This window comes from Phyllostomus hastatus, unplaced genomic scaffold, assembly GCF_019186645.2.
Source record: "Phyllostomus hastatus isolate PE091 unplaced genomic scaffold, TTU_PhHast_1.1 phas_scaffold_114, whole genome shotgun sequence".
NCBI lineage: Eukaryota > Metazoa > Chordata > Mammalia > Chiroptera > Phyllostomidae > Phyllostomus > Phyllostomus hastatus.
The window spans coordinates 3,679,798-3,704,062 of NW_025334006.1; the positions used below are offsets into that span (position 1 = coordinate 3,679,798).

The window sequence follows — 24,265 nt, forward strand, 5'->3', positions numbered from 1 at the left end:
CTGGGCTGGGGACCTCTGGCTGTGTTGAGAGAGGTGAAGGGGCAGAATCCCACCGCGCGCTGCCAGCCTGCGATGGGCTCCCTCCCCTGAGACTCTGGATCGGGCGGGGGGGTGGGCTTGATGGTGGCTGCCCTTGCATTTGACCAGCAAAAGGCAGCTGGGATGCCATGTAGTAATTTTGTTCTTGATCGGAGGAAAACACTCTTACTCAGTTTACTTGCAAGGTTTTGATTTCTTGATTCTGCTTGTGAAAATCTTTGAACATCTGCATTTTATTTTATTTTGTTTTATTTTGTTTTTGCGTCTTTAATCCATGTAGAGTTAATTCTTATATATTGTGTGAGGAAGTGATCCAGCTTCATTCTTTTGCATGTCTGTCCGGGTATCCTAACACCATTCATTGAAGAGACTCTCCTTACTTCATTGTACACATATTCTTGCCTTCTTGGCCATGTATGTGTGGATTTACTTCTGGGGTCTCTGTTGTGTTTCACTGATCTATGTGAACATCTGTATTTCATTTCCCATCTATGCTACTCTCTGGGAAGTGAGAACATCTAATTCTGCTCTTTTTCTGCTCTAGATATCATTTGAATGATATCTGTTTTGTCTTCTGTAAACGGGAATCTACAATGAATGCCTCCTACCACTGCTGTGAAGATGCAATGAAGTCGTGTATACAAATATGCCTGATAAACATGCAGTATCTTTAAGATATTTCCCTTTCTTCAAAATGAACCTCTTGAGGTGGGTTTTCCCCTCAGCCCTTCAGGCAAAAAAATATTTATAGTGATTACAATAATAATTATAATTAATATTTATTGAGTGTAGTCTCTTTTGATTATAACTTAGTATGTCGTTTATAGCATTATGTGATCGAGTAGGCACAGAAACTCTGTGAAACAGTTACTGTTATGGCCCCCAGTTTTACTTTTGAGGAAAATGAGACTTAAGGAAATTACACGCTGGGCACACGGTCACACAGCTACTCAGCAGCAGGGCCGGGCCTGGAGCACAGGACGGTCTGACTGTAGACCTGCAGCTCTCTGCACAGCTCCTTCCCCTGCATCTGTGCAACACGGATCCCAGTTTCTTATCCAAGAAGGATAATGGATGTCAAGCCCACTTATTCTTTTCTAAAATCCCTCCTTGATCACGGTTTCCCATCGGCAACAGAATCCGACCCTGGCTCCAGACATCTCCCAGGTACCATGCCCAGCCACACCAAACTCCAGGGTGTGGCCGCATGGGCCGTGATTTCTCACACGTCTATTTCTCCATGCGGCTCTAGAAACTTGAAATGTGTTCTTCTTCTGTAGTCTATGTATTTCCTTCTGTAAAGCCTACCCTGTTCATTCAGTAAGTATTAATTGGTGGGTGCTATTTGCTAGATTTAGCCCCAGGGTCGAATTAATGAGCTCTCTGGACCTACAGTGGAGCAGGAGGAGAGAAGGACAAATCCCAAGGTACTGCACAGAATGACAACCGCTGTGAAAGTCCTTTGGCATTGCTTCCAATTTAGTCATTTAGCTATATACTCTATTGGAGCCTTCAGTGGAACCCTGGCCAGTGTGGCTCAGTTGGTTGCTATTGTCCCACAAACGGAAAGGTCGCAGGTTTGATTCCATGTCAGGGCACATGCCTGGGTTGCGGGCCAATTCCCTGGCTGGGGATATGTGGGAGGCAACCGATTGATATTTCTCTCGCACATCAACCTTTCTCTCTCACTCTCTCCCTCCTTTACCCTTTCTCTAAAAAATAAATAAATACAATCTTAAAAAAAGACTTGCGTGAAGCAGACAGTACATTAGGAGCTAGGGATATTCCTTTCCTCTCACTACTCCATTGTAGTGATGGCGATGGGTAGAAAATAGTGACAAGTGTAAGTAAGTAATTTAAATGATAACTATAAATTGGAGTGAGTGGTCTTAAGAACTGAAGAGCCAAGAGCTAGAGTGACTAAAGTGACGTGGGAGAGGGGGCTAAGTGAAAGTAACCAGGGAAAGCTTCCTCCAGAGGTAACTTTTGAACTTGGAGGAGGAACTAGCCATACTTGTGTTCTAAGAGAAACTAGAACACTAGAACTAAGGGGAAATTCAAAGTCCCTGAGGCCACAAAGAGCTTGTGTTGTTCAAAGACTAGAAAAGAGATCAGTGTTAAAACTTGCAGGGGAGAGGGGGATTTAAGGGGACTAAATGGTAATGGGAAAAAATACAACCCCTCAGAAAAACTTACCAGAGTTCCCTCCTCAAGCTTTAAGCTGCTGGGAGGGCTCACCCCTCTGATAAGACATTCTTTCAATCATTCCTCTGTAGCCAGTGCCTATTTGCTGCTCACACCCAGGAACATCTTGAGGTCAGGAGCCATATCTCACCTTTGTACGTTACTATATCTCATGGTCCTTTGTCCATGATGGGAACTCAGTGAGTAGTACTGACTTGAATGAATGAACAATGCATCCAACTACATTGTCCTGGTCTGACTCCCTAGGACCACCACTCACTCACTGGATGCACAGTGTACAGAGACATCACTGTCACAGCGCAGCTCACTCACCCGGAAGGAGACTGACTCATCTGGGTGTCTTACGCCCATCCTTACTAATCAGCTTTTAGCCCTAGTTGCCCGGACAGATGTGAGAACTAGGAACTGTACCGTATTCGTAGGGTTCACTTCACACTGTCTGCTCTCGTGTCCCTTGGTAAATTCCACGCTCAGAGGCTCATTATCTGCACACACACACAGCAGCTAGATAATAATTAGTCTTGAGGAAGGCTGCATAATAGAACGATGCTCACACTAATTAGTTGCTGGGTTGAGGGAACTTCTTTGTTTATTGACCCCAGAAGCTTTTGTGCTTCTTCCTCTAACTTCTACCAGATTGAGAATTCCCGCTTTGTGTTTTAATTTGTAGCTGTTGTCATCAGCATGTCCTGAGCGCTGGAAGCGCTGTTCCCATTGATTATTTAGGATGCGACAGACATTATACTAACCCCTTAGACTATATTGTCTTGCTTAGTCCCCACAGTAGCCTCGCAGAGGTTTGTTCATATTTTGCAAATGAGGACAGTAAGGTTGCGGCTTGCCAGCCAGCGAGGACTCAGGCTTGAACTTGAAGTCAGGACAGTCCGTGTCCAGATGTCTTTTCTGTTATACCAGTGATTCCAAAATGGAGTGCCTCCTACTCTTTGGGTATTCTAAAAAGAAATTAGTAAGTTTGGTTTTTGTTTCAATGATCATCCTACGACATTAATATAAGCATGCTTGAGGGCATCTATAATGGAGTCGTGTCAGATAACTTTTGGCCCCAGCTTGTCTTTGTGTAATAGTTGCATTGAAGCAAATGTTAACTCCCAGTGCTGCGTTTGTCAGACTGGGTTCTTTTCAAGGGGCTGCTCTTCTTGAGAGTTAGACAAAGCGGTGCAATGCACCTGTCACACCCAGAGGCCTCCCAGGCAGGACCCGGGAGTGGATGCCAGAGGACTGCCTACTCCCCACCGTGAGGCCCAGAGCCACTGTGGTGCTCCTCAGGCCCTGGGGCACCACCATCCTGGTAACTAGCACTGCCAGTGGGGATGCTTCACACACTCCCAGTGACTGGAGCCAGCTTTGTACTGATGCAAAACCTCTGGGAACCTGCAGGGCAATCAAAGCAGGCTGGCTGTTGCTCAGCACACAGAGGTGGGGAAAAGTAAAAGCTAAAGACTGTCTTTCTTGAGAAGTAAATACTATTTTTAAAAGAGCTTATCAGAAATCCAAAGAGCAGGAAGCAGATAAAAAGTGTTGCTGTGGGTCCTCCTGTACACGGGGCGCATGGCCCGGGGCTACGGGTTGGAGGTGGACACCTTTATAGCACTCGCTCTGGTGAGACTTGCAGAAATTAGTTTTGTTCTACAGAAAATAGAAAACATGGTTTTCAGATCTTCACTCTCAGACGCAGAAGGCTAATCAATTAAGCTGCTATGAAGGCTGCTGTCTAAAACACGTGGGGAAGGCCAGGGGAATTCCTTCAGCTCTAACCTTTGCTGCGGCTGGAGTCGGAGCACCGGGTGCATGGGGCCCGGGAAATGTGTCTGCGGCGGGGAACGAGCTCACCTGCTTGAAATCTGGAGGACAGGCGTGGAGATGGGTGAAACCACTACTGAGTATAAAATCCCATGCGACGTAGTACCACAGTCACATATTTAAATGATCACATATTTACGTGTCCTGAGGACACACAAACAAACTCACCTGCATTTTGCACCTCTACCACTAATGAGGGTGTGCCGAAAGACAGGAAAATTAAAGATAGTGTGGATGTAGCTCACTGATGTATTAGTTCACTAGGGCTGCTGTGACAAAGTACCACAGACCAGGTGACTTAAACGACAGAAGTGTATTTCCTCACGATTCTGGAGGCTGGAAGTTGGGGATCAAGATTTCTGCAAGGCTGGTTCCTTCTGAAGTCTGTGAGGGCAGGATCCGTTCCAGGTTTCCGTCCTCGGTTCATAAATGCCTACCTTCTCCGTGAGTCTTCACGGTATCTTCCTTTTGTGTTCAAATTTCCTCTTCTTATGAGGACACCAGTTATATTGGATTAGGGCCCAGCCTAATGACCTCGTCTTAACTCAGGTACCTCTTAGAATGCCCTGTCTCCCAATATGCTCACATTCTGAGGGATGGGGCTTAGGGATTCAACATGAATTTTTGAGGGGGACTTAGTCAGCACATCACAACTGAAAAGAGAAATCTCTTTGGCAGCAAATAAAACGTGATTTATGGGGCCATACCTGCTGAAATTTTAAGCATTCTAGAATTTATGCCTTTCCCCTTTTTCATACATCATGATTTAATTTTTGATAAGTGCCAGTCATGTATGATTAAGCATCAGATACAATAGAAAATAATGACGTGCCGAGTGCGAACTACTTATTGTTGATAATACTGCACTTTCATTTCCGACTTGGGCTACTAAGAGAATTTATGAAATTTTATAAGCTTTCTGTGGCCTCAATATTGCAGAAATAAAGCTTTTACACATTTAAAATAATGTCAGCAGTAAACGCTTCTCTTTCCTGTTTGGGGGTGGAAGAAGTCAGTGGCCCTGTGTGTGGGGAGGTCGCTGTCAAGAAGGTGAGGTCCGCAGTGGTCTACACACTGACAGGAAGAGGCAGGTGCTTTTGCTGAACAGAGGAAACCCGAACATTGGTTCCCCCAGTCCCTGGTTCTGTGTGTGTGTGCGTGTGCGTGTGTGTGTGTGTGTGTTCATGGGTATAGTTAGGGCCACTAGTACCACCAGGTGTGACAGCCTGTAACAGCTGTCACAACCACCACAGGCGCACACCCCCTGAATCTCTACCATAGCCACCAGAAGGGCGTGCTACTGCCCCTGTATATTCTATTTGCAGACAAAATTATCCTGACATTCTAGAAGCTACCCGTATAAAGTGACACATTCTTTGCAAAATTAACCTTGTTTTAAATATGTTTGCTTCTCTTCAGTTTTATTTAATACTTAAAAACATTGCTTTTGCCGAAGGTGAAAGAGACTGTTCAGCAGCTGAGTGTTGAATACACACACACACACTGATTCTCTGATTCTCACCTGCACTGCTCTTCTCTCTGACTCTGAAAGGAAAAATCCACAGAAACTTTCAGCTTTATGTTTTATGCTTAACGTTTGTGCATTCCCAAACGCGTGGCTAGTTTAGCTAATACATCAGTACGATATGGATATGGTGAGCTAAGAAGCAGGGGTTTAGCCTGGTGAGTGTGTACCTGGTACACACACGCATCAGACACCCACACATGCCTGACTCTACTGTGCACAGAAGTGCACTGACCGCCCCTTGTTTGATGGGTTGGAGAAGCTAATAGTTACCTGAAATGTTTCCCGCAAAAGAAGGGAAATGGAGAAACGGGAGGGAAATGGGCTGAAAAAACGATGGAGAGGAGCCTTCAGGTGAAGGAAGAAGGGCTTCGTCTATGGATACGGGGCTAGCTGCTTTGGAAAGTGGCTGACATACTGAAGGACTTTTATTTATTAAGCTTGTTCTGTGTGGTTGATGAGACAGTTTCCTCATGTCCTCCACTAAACCTTCGGTGAAATCTACACTGCTCACCAGTGCCTTCAGGGCTGAAAGTTCTGTTTGGAGGAGATGCAATTAAGTGCTGAGTCACCTCAAAGGGAAGTGGGGCAAAGTAGAGGTTCCTTAAAGGGTCTGAATGTGTTTCGCTTCCATCTAGACACAGATGCGTGATGTCTTTTATTCCCATTTCCTTGATATCAGAAAGGCAGATGGTTGAGAGGGAGTAGCATGGATTGTTATGAAATAGAGACTGCTGAGCAACATAGTAGGTGGCCAGTGAGATAAAGAACAGGTATCGGCCTGCGGGCAGCATTGAGGCACAGTCCTGTGCCTGCAGGTGTGTCTTCCATTGGTAATTCTTGGTAGATGTCCATATGTATTCCATACATAGTTCCAGAAATAAATGCATCGAGTCCATAAAAGAAGAAATGAAGTGAGCGGTATTACAAACTATGAAATCAAAGACGAAACAACAAAACAGCAGGAACAAAGACATCAGGTGGGACCATATCTGAGGGGGATAGGTTAAGACAACTTGTTTAAAGGTTATACTTTTGATTCTTAATCAATTTTCTTCCTGCATTGTGGCACTTACTACATACTACCCAGTTTAAACTGAAATGCTGGGACATGCAGTGAATGGTGCCGCATCAGGAAGCCTAGCCATCTAGTACCGGGACTCCAGGCGGATCTCTGAGTTGCACATTCACGACGCAGAAAGCTTTATTATCCGTTCTGAGGCACAGCAGTCTCACGGTGCATTCAGGGGATGTGGTGACTGGGCAGGTAATTTGCAAGCACGGATCTGTTCTTTTAAATAGATTCATGAAGCCTTAGGAGGATCTCAGTGATCCCCAGGATCTGGGGCGTACGGACACGGTGGTAGCACTATTTGATAGAGACGTGCTCCCTTTCCTGACTCATTTGACGAGGTTTGTTGGATGAGTCCCCACAGGCAAGCCGGAGTGGTCTCTGTGACATGCCTCCAGCTGTCCCTGTCTGCTGGCACCCTTGACCTCTGAGTCTGCAGTGCCCTTCTCTGAGTGTCCATAGCTTCTTCATACGTGAATTCTACCTCTTCGAGGTAGAATCTCCTCTTCTATTCTAGTGATAATTCTTCCCATGGGTTTACTCACCCAAAGCCTCCTTATTTGAATCAGTAGCAAATAGAGGTTGACTCATTTTAGTTAAAGTCCGGGATCCTCTCAATCACTTAATCTCTTAATTAAAAAAAAAGAAAGAAAGAAAAATGTTTTCTATATACACAGCAGGCCATCTGGGGAAAAAAAGGAAATAAGATAAACTCATTCCAGAATTCTCAACTGTTCTACTTTTGGAATAATATACCTGCTCAAAGTCTTTGAAAAACCTTTAAATTGACATCTTTCAACACCTACTCACAGTCCTATTTCTTCCCAGATTGTTTTTTAAAGGTTTTATTTATTTATTTTTTAGAAAGGGAAGGGAGGGAGAAAGAGAGAGAGAGAGAGAGAAACATCAATGTGCGGTTGCTAGGGGTTATGGCCTGCAACCCAGGCATGCACCCTGACTGGGAATCGAACCTGCGACACTTCTTCCCAGATTTCTCTAATGTTGAAATGGGACTGGGTGTTGCCCTGTACCAACTACATGGCAGTCCCATTGCTATAAAGGCCTGTGAATTGACGGAAAAGAAATGAGGCATGCTGTTTGAATATCCTTTGTCTCTCGAGAACAGGTTTGCTGTGACAGGCTCTTACATAAGTTGCTGATAAAAACTGAAATTAGTACTTCCTTCCCAGAAAGAAATTTGATAATACACACCTAAAGCTTTAAAAATATGCTGGCCTCCCATCTAGGCACCCCTCTTCTAATGATATATGCTAAGGCAAACCTTAAACATACTGTGATTTGTCTGCAAAACACACATTGCATCACTATTAACAATAGCAAACACGGGGAGCAGGCCAAGTGACCAACAAAAGGAGAAAGGTTATAAAAAATATGGGCTGAAATGTTATAAAAAATACTACTTGGTTATGTTTCAAAGTATACAAGGCAATGATGGAAAAAATAGTACAATAGAATTTCATGTATAATATACTTCATCAACTGTCAATATGTTTCTAGTTAAAGTATATCTTACATATATTCATAGAAAGAAAACATAAAAGCTACTGTTAAATCTCTATATTGTGAAGCTGGGAGTAATGTGTTAACATGTATGCATTTTTAAAATTGTTCTATACAGGCTCTTATTATTTGCAAAAGTGGAAAATGAATATGTTTTAAAGAAGAATTAAATAATTCTTTCTTCTCTTAAGGCTCAATCTACTACAGGCATACTTTTTCTCCCTAGTAATTCATTCTCCGTGTGGATATTCTTTTACATCATTTCTTCTGCAAGGTCACAGGAAACTAGCAGCAAGAGCAGTAGGCGTTGAAGCCATTCAAGCAGCAGTCACATACCCGTGGTCTTTAATATAAATACGTACTCGGAGGGTACTTTACAATGTTGAAAGACCTTCACACAGAGCAGTCTTGAAAACATTACTGTCACGGAAGCCCTGTGGCTGCAGTATTTAATGTTGTTTGCCATTATATCCCAGCATCTAGAACAGCATCTGATAAATAGTGGATATAGAGCATGCATCTGCTAAATAAATGTTTTGTTTTGTTTTTTAGTAACAGTGGGATCTTAGAGATGGTAATCTCACATGATGTTCCTGATGGTCCTCTGAGGAGGACATACTAGGTGTTATTATCCCCAGTCTAAAGGAAACAGATGCAGAATGATGGATTTGCCCAAGATCCCAGAGCTGGTATATGGTAGACATTGGATAAAGGCAACTCCCTCGGTGAAGACCTGGTTCTCAGTGCAGTCCTCTCGCACTTGTCTCCTCATTGCCTTACTACACAAATGGCCGCAGTGCCTCTTACTGCTTCAGTGTCTAGCAGGATTTTATTCCATTCAGAATTTAAACATTTATGGGCTCAGAATGCATTGTAGCGTGGCTCCTCTGCTGTCTTCTCACTGCCTCTCTTCTTTACTTACCACAGTTGCTCTGCACTGAGCGAAGTGTCTGGGTTTTGAGGGGTTTTTTTTTGTTTGTTTTTTGGTTTTTTTTACATAGAACGTGGTAAAGATGGCGCTCCAGGTGCTAGGATTTACAGCCACATGAGCAAGAATCCTTTCTAGAATAATTCTTTTTAGGGAAGTCTTAAGACTTTCTGAACACTTTCATACAAATCTTAAAACAATCTGCTCCTAATAAAATAATGAAAAATTTTACACGTACTGTGAGAGAGCTGAACACAGGCCTTTTTAGCAACCTTCTTCCAGCAACTCAAAAACTACCCACCCCAGAGGATACAGGCTTGTCAACCAAAATAAACTGACAGACAAAATAGAAACAGAGGCATAGGTGGAGAGAACAGACTGACAGCTGTCAGAGGGGAGGGGCATTGGGGGACTGGATGAAAGAAGGTAAACGGATTAACCAAAAGTCATAAACATGTATAACACATAGTGTGGGGATAGCCAGAGGGAAAGGGGTCAGGAGGGAGGTGAGCACAGGGAGGGAAATGGGGACAGAAACTTTGCTTGGGGCGAGCAATGGGTGCATAATGCAGTGTGCAGATATTTTATTGACTTGTACACTTGAAACTTGTATGGTTTTACAAAACAATGTCACCCCAATACATTTTTAAAAAACAACAAAAATGAAGGGCACCCCTGTGAGTTTGCAGGACAGTGATGTGCTGGTTGGGATCATCCGTGGGAGCAAGGACAAGGCCCTTCTCAGGCAGGCGCCCTTTCCTCTCACACTTGACAATGGCTCACTTCCTGTTTGCGTCCCCTTCTGCTTGGAGAGGAGTGGCGTGAACCCTGGGGTGTTATCTGATGTGCAGCGTGGATGTACCTCCTTCTGCTGACGTGTCTTTTCAGTGTAAACTAAGGCATCCTACTGCGTCACATCAGGGTCATGGTGACCATACTGGCTCGTAAAACCTTTGACAGTCGCCGCCGCTGTGTGACTCAATGTCAAAGCATTTCACTTTGCCCTGTTAAAGCCCTGCTTCGGGCCCGTTCGTGATCCCCCTGCTCGTAGCAACGATTTCTTTCACTGTAACCTTGAAAGGCCACTAAAATGGGACATCACTCCCCCCCTGCCCAGAGTTAGCACAGGCTTCTACTTTAAAGACCAAAAACATGAAAGTGTTGAGAATTCATGCATTTATGTTTGTAATTTTATTCTCCACAAATTATTTCTGTTTGAAGAACTGAAATATCACAAGATTCTGATTGGACTTACACTCCCTACTTTCCTTGGGAAGTACTGTTTTTTATATACTAATGGAGTGACTTTTTCTAATTCCAATTCAAGTGTTCATTTCTTCACTCTGTGTGCAACCAGTCTTATCATGGACCAGGCACTGAGGACAAAGATGCAAAAGAATAGATATGGTCTCTACCCTCATACAATGGAGGAAATGCATATTAAATACTTAGATATGAAAGTAATAGTTCAGTTGTAATTTTCATAAGAGCAACAAGAGTCCCAATGGAAGTATCTAACTGTGGGTGGAACCTGTTTTGTCTCGGAGCTCTGCGAAGACTTCTTAAGGAAGAAAGATTGAAGCTAAGACCTTAGGGATGAGTAGATGTTGGCTAAACAAAGGTGAGATCATAGGAGTGAAAGACACTCAGGTGGACAGAACACAAAGTGCAGAGGCTGAGATGGAAACAACCCAGGACAATTCAAAGGGCCACCGTAAGGAAGATGGTGTGTGGTGAGCCAATGAGGCATGTGTTCTTGCATGCTACAGGTTTTATTTATTTCACTGAAGATTTACTAATCAACTATATTGCACTGCGCACTGTGCTATGGGCCAGGGATATAACAGTGAGTAGAGATTATGCCTTCTGACTACAGATATAAGTGCTCTGATAGAGGAAACAAAGAGAACAGGCTTCTAAATAAGACCAAGAGGTCAACACATTGGAAGGGGTGTCAAAGCTGGTACCTGCGAAGCACTCCCAAGATGGAGGTAGAAGGGGAAGTGTGGGGTTGATGGAATAAAGCATGGGTTTGAAGGTCAATGACTAGGAGAGAAAAATAATCATGGGCTTGGGAAATTGAAATGAGTGTGAGTGTAGAGAATTCAGTAAAAGAAGGTGATTTAAACAATGAGAAAGATACAAGCACAAACTAAATGTAATAGAAATTCACTCTAGGTGTAAAATGATTAATGGCTGCAGAGGTCAAGTGTCAGGGAATGGCCCCTCATCTGGTTCTGCTGCTGGATCACGGCAGACCTCGAAGAGTCACTGATGCTCCTTTGGTCTCTATTTCTTCCTTCTTTCCATAGGGCAGTGGGACTGGGTTCTCTCCATAATACTATTAGATTGTAGGAGGTCATAGATTCTATAATACTATATAAAAACTATCAGGTAGACCGGGTAAAGCTTGAGAAACTATTCATAAGTTTTGGAGGACATGGAGACAAGCCCTCCATCAGTGAAATGTACATGCAAGTCACACACACACAAGAGAAAACCCCTGCTTTTGGTCAGAAGCGATATTACCGACCCAATTTTCTTTTTTATTTTCAAAAATGTGAATACTTTGTGATATAAGAAATCAAATTAACCTCATGCAAATGCAAATTCCTTCATCTTTCCATGGATTTTACTGAAGAATCATTTTTTCTATTTAGATTGAACCCAGAGTGGACTTTAGCTCTGCAGTGTGTCCAAGGAATGCCATAATGACCTGCCAGCGGCATCAAAAACATAAATTGATTGGCAGGGTGCAGATTAAATGGGCAGTTGTGCTCAATTTCTTGGTATTTAGCAAGTTGTTAATTAATGAATATAAAATAAATGTCAGGCTCAGGTAACAGAGAGAGGGTGTGTTCTTGCTTTTACCTGGGAGAATTGAGAGTCCCATCCCTGAAGTGTTCCCTGAAATGAACAACTTACATTAGCTAGATCAAATAGTGTTTACTATTCAGAGTAAGTTCAAGTTTTATTAAATAAATGTATTCATAATCTTATCAGAATGGTGCCCATTCAGACTTATGTATGAAATAGGGAAATGCTAGCCAAAATATGCAAATTATTGCTAGAAACATCCACGCTTGCCCAGGAAAGAATTTGTAGAAATTGAGACAAGGGAAACCAGAGTTATATCCTGGTGAACATCCTAGATTATTCCCTGAGGATGCCATTCTAATTTACAGCTGTTGCCTAAAATGTCAGTCAAAGACTGGGAATTATTAAATGTTCAGATATTAAACAGAAAACCTTCTTTGACCTTCTGGTATCTTTGAACTTGGGAATTCTGGCAGGTGTCTTTGAACTTGGAAGTTCTAGTTATCTCACCTTTCATGAATCAAAAGAAGAAGACCTAATGACAAGCAAATATAGAGAGAGTGAAAATAGATGTCTCTTTGGTATAGGAAGGGGAAAGCTGAAGATACACATGAACAAAATGAATACGCATGGGCAGCAATTGAGCAGGATTTGAGCAACTCCTGACCCGATTGCGTCGGGTGCAGCCCTGAAGCTTGAGTAAAGGAAGCTTAGGACAGGTACTTTGTGCAGAAACACTCCTTAGCCTAGTTTATGATGAACTTCAGAACTTATCTGAAGAGGTGGTGAGGATATGAATGAAAAAGGTTGAAGCTCTGCTTAAGTATAAACTGGGATTTATGCTTTTGTGGTTGGCATCATGGCCCCTCTCAGGACGAGCTTTTGGGCCCTTTTGGACACAGGCCCTGTGATCCAGGGAGCAAAGCCCTGATCCCCGCCGGCCATTGCTCTTGTCCCGGGGTTCCTCTGTGGTTTAGCACACTCAGTGACCTGCTCAGCCAATACATCCAGATGATGATGAAGGATATTAATTATGCAGAGAAACGACCTCTTGTTCTTAGTCTATTATCATGTTAATGATAAACTGTTAGCCTTTACTGATCATGTACTATTGTGCGATGTTCTGTTTTCAATGGATTTTGTACAACTCATCTCATGTGGGTATTCACCCTGAGAAGTGCTACTATACATATGTCCATTCATAAGTGAGGCATCGGGGATACAAATACATGAGTTAGCTTTCTCGGAGTCTCATAATAGCTTAAGGATGGAGCCAGGATTTCAACTCTGGCCATCTGGCTCCAGAGCCTGTACCTAACCCATACATTTCTGCCACTACTGTGGACCAAATGGGGGAAGGATCCTAGAAACATTTAGCAATATCCTTTCACTGGTCAGCCCTGTGATTCTGACCAGTATCATCTTTGGAGCCAAAGTTGACATGCCCTATTCTATACTGACTTCTCCTTATGAAAAGGAGATAGAAATATGATCAACTGGAAAAGGAGGAAGTCTTTTGAATTAAATCCTCATAATTTTATTTACCCGGTGTGGCCCAGATGGATACAATCCATTTGCTTCGCCCTGGAGTAGGATTCCTTACAGGGTCAAAGCTCCATGTGTCTCACGGCTGGTCCTTCTTATAGGAATACCTGGCCGAATCCATAAGCAGGGGGCACATCAGGAGTGGCAGCACCTTGACTGCTTATCAGAAAAGATGCCCATCAGCTGACCCGTGCGAAGGGAAGGTGGGAATTAGGAGGCTAAGCAAAGCTCTTTTAGTGCACCAGGGAGCGGTGGCCTGGCTCCTTCTTTCAGAGATGACTGTTGTGTTTCTGTTTTTTAAGTAGGACCCCAGACGGCATTTTGTCTATTCAGCGGGGGCAGCCAATAAGATCCCAGGCATTTGTATGTGCTCCCCTGCAGCTGGACTGTATCTCCCCTGCCTACTCTCATCGCCGCTCCCCTGGCTACAGCAGGTGTGCACCTGTGTGTTTACACGCACACACACGCACATTGTCCATCTAGTCATTCCACTCCTGGCCAATGATCAGAAAAGTGGCTTGTCCCCGATGCTTACTAATGTGATGCTTTTGTTTCTTTTTGTTTTTATTTTCATTGCAGCTGAATCTAAGAAGAAGAAAAAGGAAGGCAAGAAACAGGAGAAGATGCTGGACTGAGAGAGGCCCCCTGCGTGGCATGTGACAAGGACATCAGCAGACAGGAGCAGTTAACTCTTGCATTTATATCTACCGTAGGCTTTTTATTCAGAAACTATCTATAGCTTAAGTATACAATAGGCAGAAACAAAAAAAAAAAGAACATTTTTGTAGTAGCATTTTTAAAATGTATACCATAGTACCACTAGGGGCTTATAATAAAGGACTATAATCCTATTTAGAAAGTTGACTTATAGTACATGATAAATGATAGAAAATTGAGGTAAGTTTTTTTTTGAAATTATGCGATATTTTCCATTTAAAATCTTTTTTTACATTTTTCTTTGGCAGCAATTTAAATGTTATGACCATGTAAACCACTTCTTTTATTAGGTCATTTTTCATCTAGACTTTTCTTCCCAACTGAGAAAAATATATACTAAACAAGGCAGCAATAAAATATAATCATCCTATTTGAGGAAAATACCTTGTTTTCTGCCAGTGATTTTAAAACAGTTTTAGTCAGCAAAATGGGGTGGGGGTGCAGAGCATGAACTAGTTCAATGTTGACTTTTTTAAAGAAAAGCATTAAAACACAAGATTCTTTCACTTTGGCAGAAACATTTGTTTTCTTGATGAAACTATTTTTCCATCTGAGGAAAAAAAAGAGACTAGGAAAATAAATCAAGGTAATGATGAAAAAAAGGTGTTTTGTGTGCAATAATTTGATATTGTCACCTTCCTGCATCTGTCAACTACACTGCCCCAGTCAACCTGGTAGTGGTGAGAGTGTACCCACAGACTAATTCAGTCATTCTGGAACAGAACTGTTGTAGAGGGATTATATAGATGTAGATATAGATAATGCAGAAGTCTATAGATAGCTCTGTATTTTTAACTTCCTATCAATAGTTAGTAGCTTAGTCTGGTGGAATTGAATTGAATACAAGTCCCAAAGTAGTCTAGTAGTTAGGAAAATGCTTCTTAATATGGAACAAATCTGGGCTTCACAACCCAAATCAGGATCAGAGTAACACAATGCAATTAAGAATTCCTACTCTAGTATCTGCCACAAGCGTGTCAAGGACTGCTAATACCACTCCCTTTATCGCTGGGCGCTAAGGAACGACCTTTAATTAACCATGTCTATGTTTCTATTATTCAGAAAAATGGCCTCAGAAATCAGCCAGGGTGAGCTTCAGGGCATTTCTCCTGAAGGAGCCACCTCTCATTTTAAAGGGATAACAAGAATACACAAACACGGGTGTACTCAGTTAACTGGAAGTCCATTTCAAAAATGATGGTTTCAACACACCTTGGGCGAGCCGTATGATCATCACAAACTGGTCTGATGATGCCGCCAAAGTACCTTCAAAGCTAAATTGTTTCTGCTACCTAGTTGAAGACTCAAGTGAAGAATATTGGGGGTATATCGAGAGAAGATACTCATGTCACCGCACTAAGTCCAAGCCAACGGCTAGTGGGAAGTAGGAAAAAAAGCAGGCTTCTGGCCACATACACTGCCCATTTTATGGACCAATGCTTAATACAGAGTACCTTGTGAAGTGCAAACGGCAGACACATGAATAGTGAGCACAGTCCTTTTACAAGCAGACTGTAATAGGAAAGAGCGTTCATGAGGATGAATGGAGGAGGTAAAAGAAAAGCATTGTCTTCAGTGGCTGTTTTGACAGCCATGTCCCCTAAGGATAGGGATGACGGAAGAGTCTGCCGCCAATTTTCTTAGCTTCTCACACAATATTGCTTTTCCATCAGCATTTAGCTAAAATAGCGTCCATGAATCAGAAATGATCTAAGGTGAACTGGAACAAAATCTCCCAAAGGGAACACGATCCTGTAAATAATCGTGGCATCTCTCTTTATTCAGGCATGGCAGGCAGCCAGGGGTTCTCCACTGTGTCGGTGTGGACAAACCACATAGTAATAACTCCCCGATTCTCTGGTAAAGAAGAGGGTTGGAATGCTCATCTCCATCACAGAGGGTATGAAATTAGACCTCTAAGTCTGAGAATTATTCTACCCCAGCTCAGCTTTAAACACCTTGCTAAATCGCCCTGACATGTCAAAAACGTAAATACAAAAGGACAAGCTTCAAAAATCACTGATTCTCACAAAAAGGAAAAGACCATTCTCGAGCATTTCATAGAGTTTCCCAACAAATCGCTCTCTTCCTAAGTGTTCTGAGTTTGATGAACTTTACCCTAAAGTTCCGTAAGCCTTGAGGAAAGAGAAGGACATGGGAGAAGTCAGCGCTGATTTCTTCAGTGGCCTTACCATGAAATAAGCTCTCCTTCCAACAATTAGGAGGGCATAAGGCAACCTTGTCCAAACCCTAATGACACAATCCTTCTATGACTAGAAAGTGTCCTTGTTTAGCTCAGTGACTGAATCCACCCCACTGGACTCTGGTAGACTTGCCGATTTATCCTGAATATACAGATGCTGTCACACACGTTATATATAGATGTTATCAAGAAGAGGAGCTAGGAGAACACTTCGACTTGATATATTTCTGGGATGACCTCCATAGGTGAGGCACTCCAAACAGAATCTAATACTCTGAATACTTACTAAGTAAAGTTCTGCTAAATTGTACAGGTGAGAACTTAATGAAGTTATTAAGTCTAATCATTAAATTATTTAATTAAAAAGTTAAATAATTTCAGTTGTTTGCCCTTGACTATAAGGGGTCTTATTGAAAAGGCTACAATTCTTTTTCCATTGAGAAAAGAGATAATTTCTTTAGAAATAAGATATATACATTTTTCCCCTATGATATGTAACTCTTGGCTTCATAATTCTGAAGGTCTTTAATTGTTTTTAACTTCTTTAAGTGAAAAACACAGGCAAATAGGCTGTAAGAGGCACTGAATGAAGCAATAGAAAACAGTACACTTTCACAAATGGTATTATTTTGAAATGGTTCTCAAACATTAAAATCAGAACTTTATCAATCTTTAGTCATGGGATTTTCTAATGGAGTCAAGCAAAGGTCTTTCTTCCCATTAATCTCCTCCCAAAACAATAAGATAAGACACCCTCAGAAGTGGAATATCAAAGCATTCAATCCCCTTTCATTTTTTCCTGGCTTGCTTTTAATTCGGTTCTAACCCTTAAGCTTTCAAAAGTGGGGTCAATCGGAAAGTGAGGGTGTACGGAAACCATTTTCCAGGACTTTTCATAAAAACTCAAATTTTAGATTCCTCTTTGGGGTAAAACAGACTCTTCCTCATCTCCAAGGCCATTTCTAAATTGCAAAATTTCTCTCCCCATCTTTCCCTGCATTGCCATGATTTTCTGCTGTTCCCCCCAACTCAGTCCCGGCTGCCACTATCGGACAGACAGACAGACAGACAGACAGTGAGACGACCCTTTCTTCTCACGTCCGGAAACCTGAGCAGCCGCCAGTAGCTGCTCCAGGTCTGTCCAATAGAGGCATTTGCAATCTACTTTTCACAGATACAGAGCTTTGGAATGCAGGAACACAGGAGACAGGGGCACAATGTTATTCTGAGCACCCTGCAAGACATGCCTACCTCAGCCTTGGGTGGACTCTGCTTCCCTGGGGAGGGAAGATGTGGGCCATTTTAACCAGAAGAAACACATACTCATCTTAGAAGTCTGCTCCTGCCCTCCTGTCTCTTCTTCCCAGACTTTCACTTTGCCAAGCAAGGCACCGGAAGTCGAGTAAAATGCTCAGTCCTGTGAGGGTCTCATGTAAAATAATGTCATTCAATAATCTCTCGACACAAAGGCATGCAGGCTTATGTGTGTTTGCTTTTTTAATTTAAGAAGAAAAATGAACAGTTAGCTCTCAATGTTTAATTTCTGTAGAGAGACTTTTTAAAAAGAAGGACAAAACTTCAACAGGCAGAACGTTGCTTGATGTATGTCTTACGTATGTGTTCATTACAACTACTGTATGAAGTCACTCATGGGGTTAGCTGTGGAGGTTATATATCTAGATTATTGCCACACAGTTTCTCTTGTTCTTTGAAAATGTGCATGGAAGCTATAGACTTTACATAAAGAATAAAACCATGGGCAGTCCTGACATCATATTGGAGGGATGCCTTACAGACTATACAGATATAGTGATTGTATTCATCCATTCGACTTGCTCTTAGTAGAGCTACAAATGTTACATAAAATAAACTAATCACAGAGAATGATTTTTCCCCTGCCTTTAATGATCAGATTCATCAGACACAGGACAAAAAAATCTCCAAGTATCACACTTTATGAGATTTTTGGAGAATTACACAAATACCTTTGTTACTATAAATGATGAGCAGATTGCGGTAAGTCCAAAAGCTGTATGCTTTTAAGGGAGCTATAACTAATCATTAAAACTCGTGCCAGTGTATTTAGAGATTTGCCAATCTGCTGTCTTGTGGCAAGGATGAAGGAAGAGCTCTCAGAGATCTATTCTGGGATCTGGTGAGGAGGAGAGTAGGGAAGATGCGGGTAATTGCTCTCATCAAGCATTTTTGAAATCTCTGAATTGCTCCCCTCTATATTAAGCTAAAAGATATTTGGCCATCTAAGGTAATGTTCTTTGGGCAGCATTCAGTTTGGGTTAATTAAACTAGGAAACAACTGGTGCTGGAAATTTGAATTTTAACTTTCTGGTGAATGCACTCTTGCCAAGAAATTTAACTATATCCAATTTAAGATTCTACTTTCCAACAAAGTCCAAAGTCTGTTGAAACAAATATTCTATGTTAATTATATGGATTAATTAATTCTGGAAAATCCCTTTGGGCATATTTCCCATTCCAGATTCTGATTATACATTTCACCCCACAGGCCGTGGCTAGCTTAAATTCATTAGCTGATTTACGCACGTCTTCCCTCAACGTGTTTGTCGAGTTCTCAGCACTGTTATAGGTGCCACAGATGCATCAGAGAACAAAATGGACAAAAACAAACCCCAAACAATCCTATTTTCATGGAATTTTTACTCCTGCTAGGAACAATGAATGATGTTTGTTTTTTTAATTTTTAATTGATTTGAGACAGAAACATCGCTTTGTTGTTCCAATTATTTATGTATCCATTGGTTGTTTCTTGTATGTGCCCTGACCCAGGATCGAACCCGCAACCTTGGCATATTGGGATGGTGCTCTAACCAGCTGATCTACCTGGTCAGGGCCAATGATGTTCTGGTTATATGTCGCTGCATAGCAAACCACCTACTGACTTAAGGGCTACTGATTTCATGACCCCCATGGTGGGTTGACTGGGCTCATCTGGGTGGTTCTTTTGCCCCACATGGTGAGGGGCTAGGGTGTCCAACACGGTTCACACACATGTCTACATTCTTAAGTAGAAATATCTGGAAAATTAAGAGCAAGACTCTTAATTTCTCCCTGTAGTCTCAAGGCCTCCCTCTTTCTGCTTGGCACTGTCTCTCTCTAGAAGGTCTATCCAACAGTTAAACTGGCCTTTTGGGAACACAGAACTCTCTAAGCACAAAGCTGGAAGCTGCCAGGCCTTCCTGAGGCTTAGGCCAGGATCTGGTCCAGTGTCATTTCTGCCACATCCTAATGGTTAAAGTGAGCGGCAGAGCTGGCCCAGATTCTAGAGGAGGGGACGACCGTGGGGAGTGAATCCCAGGAGGCATGTGTGATTCATGGGGGGGCCATGTTTGGGGACAAAGTACATAAAAAAGTAAAATATGTATTAGAGGGTGGTAAGTGCAATAGAGAAAAAAAAAGTGAAGGGCAATGCACAGTGTTGGGTGCATGTCACAGTTTTAAACAGAGCAACTGGGAAAGGCCTCCCGATGAAGGTGGCATTCAAGTCAGCAACAGCCTGATGGAGGTGAGGGGGCAAGTCATGAGTTATCTACAGGGAGAATATCACAGTATAGGCAGAGAAAGCTGTCAGGGCAGTGAGTGCCACAGCTCTGCGATGGGAGTTTCCAGAATATTCCAGGAGTGGCAGGGAACCAGTGGATGAAGTGATCAAAGGGAAAGGAATAGAAAATTATCAGAGTTTTGGGAAATGAGGTCAGCACCATGGAGGTCTGGGTGCCAGAGGAATCTTATTTTTTTTTACCTCTTTTTTGATCCTCACTCGGGGACATGTTTATTGATTTTAGAGAGTGGGGAAGGGAGGGAGAAAAAGGGTAAGAGAAACATCAATGCCAGAGAGAAATATCGATCGGTTGCCTCTGATACATACCCCAACCAGGGACCCAACATGCAACCCAGGCATATGCCCTGACTGGGAATTGAACCCATGAACCTTCCAACTATAGGAGGAAGCTCCAACCAACTGAGGCACACCAGCTGAACGATCCATCTTTGAACTTGATCCATGTTGGTCCTTTACCATGACAACTCATAGAAAGAGATGTTTGGGGCATGGTGACAAGAAGACTCTGGATTTTAGTCCATGCCTCAAAGTGAACATTTTAACCTTTGAGCTCTTAACTCCCTCAGATTAATTTATCCAGGCCGATTGCTAAACCACCAGCCTCTAAGAGGTTCACCCTCAGTGCCCCAGGCAGCCCAGCCAGTACCTTACTTACCAGCTCTCCACTGTATAGTGCAGATTCTTACTTTCCCATCTTAGAATATTTGTGCCAGTTCCATCGATTATTATGCCATTTCAGCTCAATAATTAATTCCATTTACCCCATAATTTATGGACATCTATGCCCCACTCTCCCCCAGCACACCTACCCCATGCTTTTATACTCCTTTCTGCACCATTTAGCGTTCTTTGGTCGCAAGCAATAGAAGCTACCCTTCTTAAACCGGATGTGGACATGTGCAAAACAATGTCTTGAAAGGATAATCAATAGTAAAAATAATTGAGCAGAAGAGTCTAGGGAAGAATAGAGGATCGGAGGACCATTAAGAAAGATAGAAGACACAAACACTCTGAGTATTTGAGCATCCCAAGAGGTCTTCACATGACTCAGTTTCAATCACATTTAGCCCCTCTGTGTCCTTGCATTTGTAGGAGGGACATCTCCTCAGGGAAAGGGACCCTCGAGAGCCTACCTTGGGCCACATGGCATCCCTGTCGTCAAAAGCCCATGGTCTTCAGACTGGCCGCCTACCAGAATCACACGTCAATGAAGTAGTCAGTTCTTCAGGGCAGGGCACTCTTGTCAGAAATAAAAAGGAAACTAGGGGGAGTGTGGTAATGGGAGGGAAGAGGGGAGGGTTGGGTGGGTGGACTGGAAGGGGAGTAAAAGGGAAAAAACTACTTGAACAATGATTAAAAAAAAATTTAAAAAAGAAATACAAAGGAAATAGGAAAAATGAAGTAGTAGAGTATTAGCTATTTGAATTAATTATTCTAATCATGTTTAATATTAAGCAATTATAAATAAGGAGAACTAGGAAATAAGCAATGTCATGGGTTGGAACCATATGGTACAAAACATTTTTCTCATTGTTCTATTACAGTTGTCCCCATTTCCCCCCGTTACTCTCCCCTGCCCTACCCACCCCGCACCTCCCACATTCAGTCCTCCCCCTGCTGCCGTTGTCTTTGTCCTTGGGTCCTTTATACATGTTCCTTGATTTGAACCTTAATCCGAATGCAAAGAAAAGGCGCTTGTTAGGCAATGAAGAGTTGTTGGTATTTTTTAGCAAGCTTGGGCATTGTGATTTAACAGAAACCACGGTGACGTATATGCATGTCAGCCACGGGGAAGATGCGGTGGGCAGCTACGGCAAACCCCAGGGGAGCAATTTCAGGACAGGCCCTTGGGTTTCTGAAGCCAGCAAATCCCTGCAGACGCACTGAACATCATCGCCATCTCCACTGGTAGAGCGTGGGGGTTTCCATCGCCCCTTGCTTTTGTCAATACTTGGTGTTGTCGAACTCTTTGATTTTCTTAAAGTAAGAAATAAATATAAACTATATTCATACAATGAATTTTTATACCATTTCATACTATTCATATGGGAGAAATAGAAAATAGACTGATTTTTCAAGCCTGTGGTAGGTGAGGGGTTTTTTTGTATGGTAGAAGCAAAGTAGCTGAGATCCAAAGGTTCTTCCATTCAAAATAATAATTTTTAAAAATTGGGGAAAATAAATCTTTACGATATGGAAGGAAGCCTCAGGAGTTTTCATAACCTTTATACTGATTGATATTTTAGCATTTTTTCTATATTGTTGATTACCCATACCTCAGGATTCTCAAAATACATGGTAGTACCCCAGTTCTTTTTTTAAAAGATTTTATTTATTTATTTTTAAGAGAGAGGGGAAGGGAGAGAAAGAGAGGGAGAGGAACATCAATGTGTGGTTGTTTCTTGTGCGCCCCCTACTGGGGACCTGGCCCACAACCCAGGCATGTGCCCTACACTGGGAATTGAACTGGTGACCCTTTGATTCACAGGCCAGCACTCAACTGCTGAGCCATTAGGCCTTTAAATAGTAAAACTGGGCTGGGGAAAGAAAGAAAAAATACATAAGTAAATATATACATACATAATAAATTTATGTAGCTAATTTTTACATATTCAGGACTATTGAAGATTATTCACCCCATGCTGCTGTATTTGGCTATATCTAGGAGGTATTTAATTAAATCCAGAGTATGCAAACACATCTGAGGAAAAAATTAAAATTCCACTCAAATCTTAAATGGAATCAAAAATGGATGATCATATTTTCTAGCTTGCTTCCCAGTGCCCGTTTTTATACTTAACACCCCTTTCTGTGGCTGAGAGTCCTTCACTTAGCAGGAGTGTTTCCTCTCTGAAATGCTGGTGCCAGCCAGCCCGCAGGCTCTGCCGGCCCGTGTTGTCTCTGAGTCTGAGGGGCCCGCAGCTACAATGTGGTGGGTAAGCTTAGTTTGGTCTGAAGAAGGAGATATTCATCTCGACATCAGAGAGAAAGTGAATTCCATGTCAAACGGATCACTCCAGCCTGAGATGTCGTTATTTTTCTCCTTGCAAATTAATACTGAGGTGGGAAAACTGTTACAATGTGGGTTTTCACTTTTCTAATCGACTGTCGTTTGTTTAGTGTCGGTGATGAATGTGTGGTACTCAAAAGAAAGCCACATTATTTCCAAGAATCATACAGATTTTTCCCCTGACATCTACCTTGAACTTGGCTTCTTTCACGGCCATCTGGCGTGAACTCTGCTTCATAATTCCTAATTATGTTTCTCTTTTCAGACCTGCATTACATGATCACATTTCAATTTCTAATCAATTATGTAATATTAATAATAATTACATGAGTCTACAGAGAGTCAGCTTCCAACAATTTGAAAATGTATTTTTTTAAAAAGCGAATTACCTTCTCAGAGTGAAATAAGAAGTCAACATTCAATAGGTCCCATGCAAAGGTAACTTAAAAAGAATGGTTGTTAAAACAAGGAATTGAGTGGTGCAAGGTTAATGTCATAAACAGAGTTACCAAGCACGGGTGTGTCGATCAGACCAAGGAGACGGGAGGTGGGAAGGTGGGTAGGGGTGGTCAGCATAGGGAAAGGGGGCTGAAGTGACCGTACTGAAGCGCCACTATGAGCATCTCGGGGGAAGGATGAACTGAAGCAAAAACGCCTACCCCATCCACACCCACTCACGGGATGGGGCTGTTCTCACTGGAAAAAATGTCTGTACCCCATTGAGGCCTACACATAGAAAATCACTGTCATGTCAAAGTGAGTATTGTAGCCTAAGATATAGTCATTTTCGTCAGTATATATTAACACATGGAGATCATGCTATGCATCGCATACATATGATGATAATTCAGCCTTTCAGTCAGCAGGGGTCCGCCCTGGAACCACGAAGTCCTAGCCAATGTTACGCTGTCCCATGGGATAACTTCTGGTGTGTAGCTGCCTTTTCCAAGCAATGACTCTGTCTCATGTAACTGGGTTTTTTTATTTTGTTTGTTTTTTTTAGCGGGGGCAGATTTTCTGGTTATTAAGGGTCATTAAAATTCCTGGAGTAGAAAGTGTTCTGTATTAAATTATTTAAAATGTCATCAACTTCATAGTAATACAATATATATTCACAGTAATACGTACTGCTTTACCCTGCTATCTATTGGAATGAATAGAATCAAAGCTGTTAAGAAACACATCAAAATTAAATTACCAAGAAACCTCACTCTCAATCAGTGGACTGCAAAACAAACTTGAATAACCTCCCGAAAGAAGCCTC

The 24,265-nt window shown here is 42.2% G+C and overlaps 1 protein-coding gene across 1 annotated transcript in view; it reads left to right on the top strand.

Annotated features, from left to right (window-relative positions):
- The window catches only part of PTN (pleiotrophin), a 99,163-nt gene extending 84,371 nt beyond the window's left edge, over window positions 1-14,792 (top strand). The window contains exon 5 of the mRNA XM_045855667.1: window positions 14,053-14,792. Coding sequence (XP_045711623.1) covers window positions 14,053-14,108 — 56 coding nt within the window. The 3' untranslated portion in view covers window positions 14,109-14,792. The remainder of the gene's footprint in view (window positions 1-14,052) is intronic.
- Window positions 14,793-24,265: the final 9,473 nt, after the last annotated feature.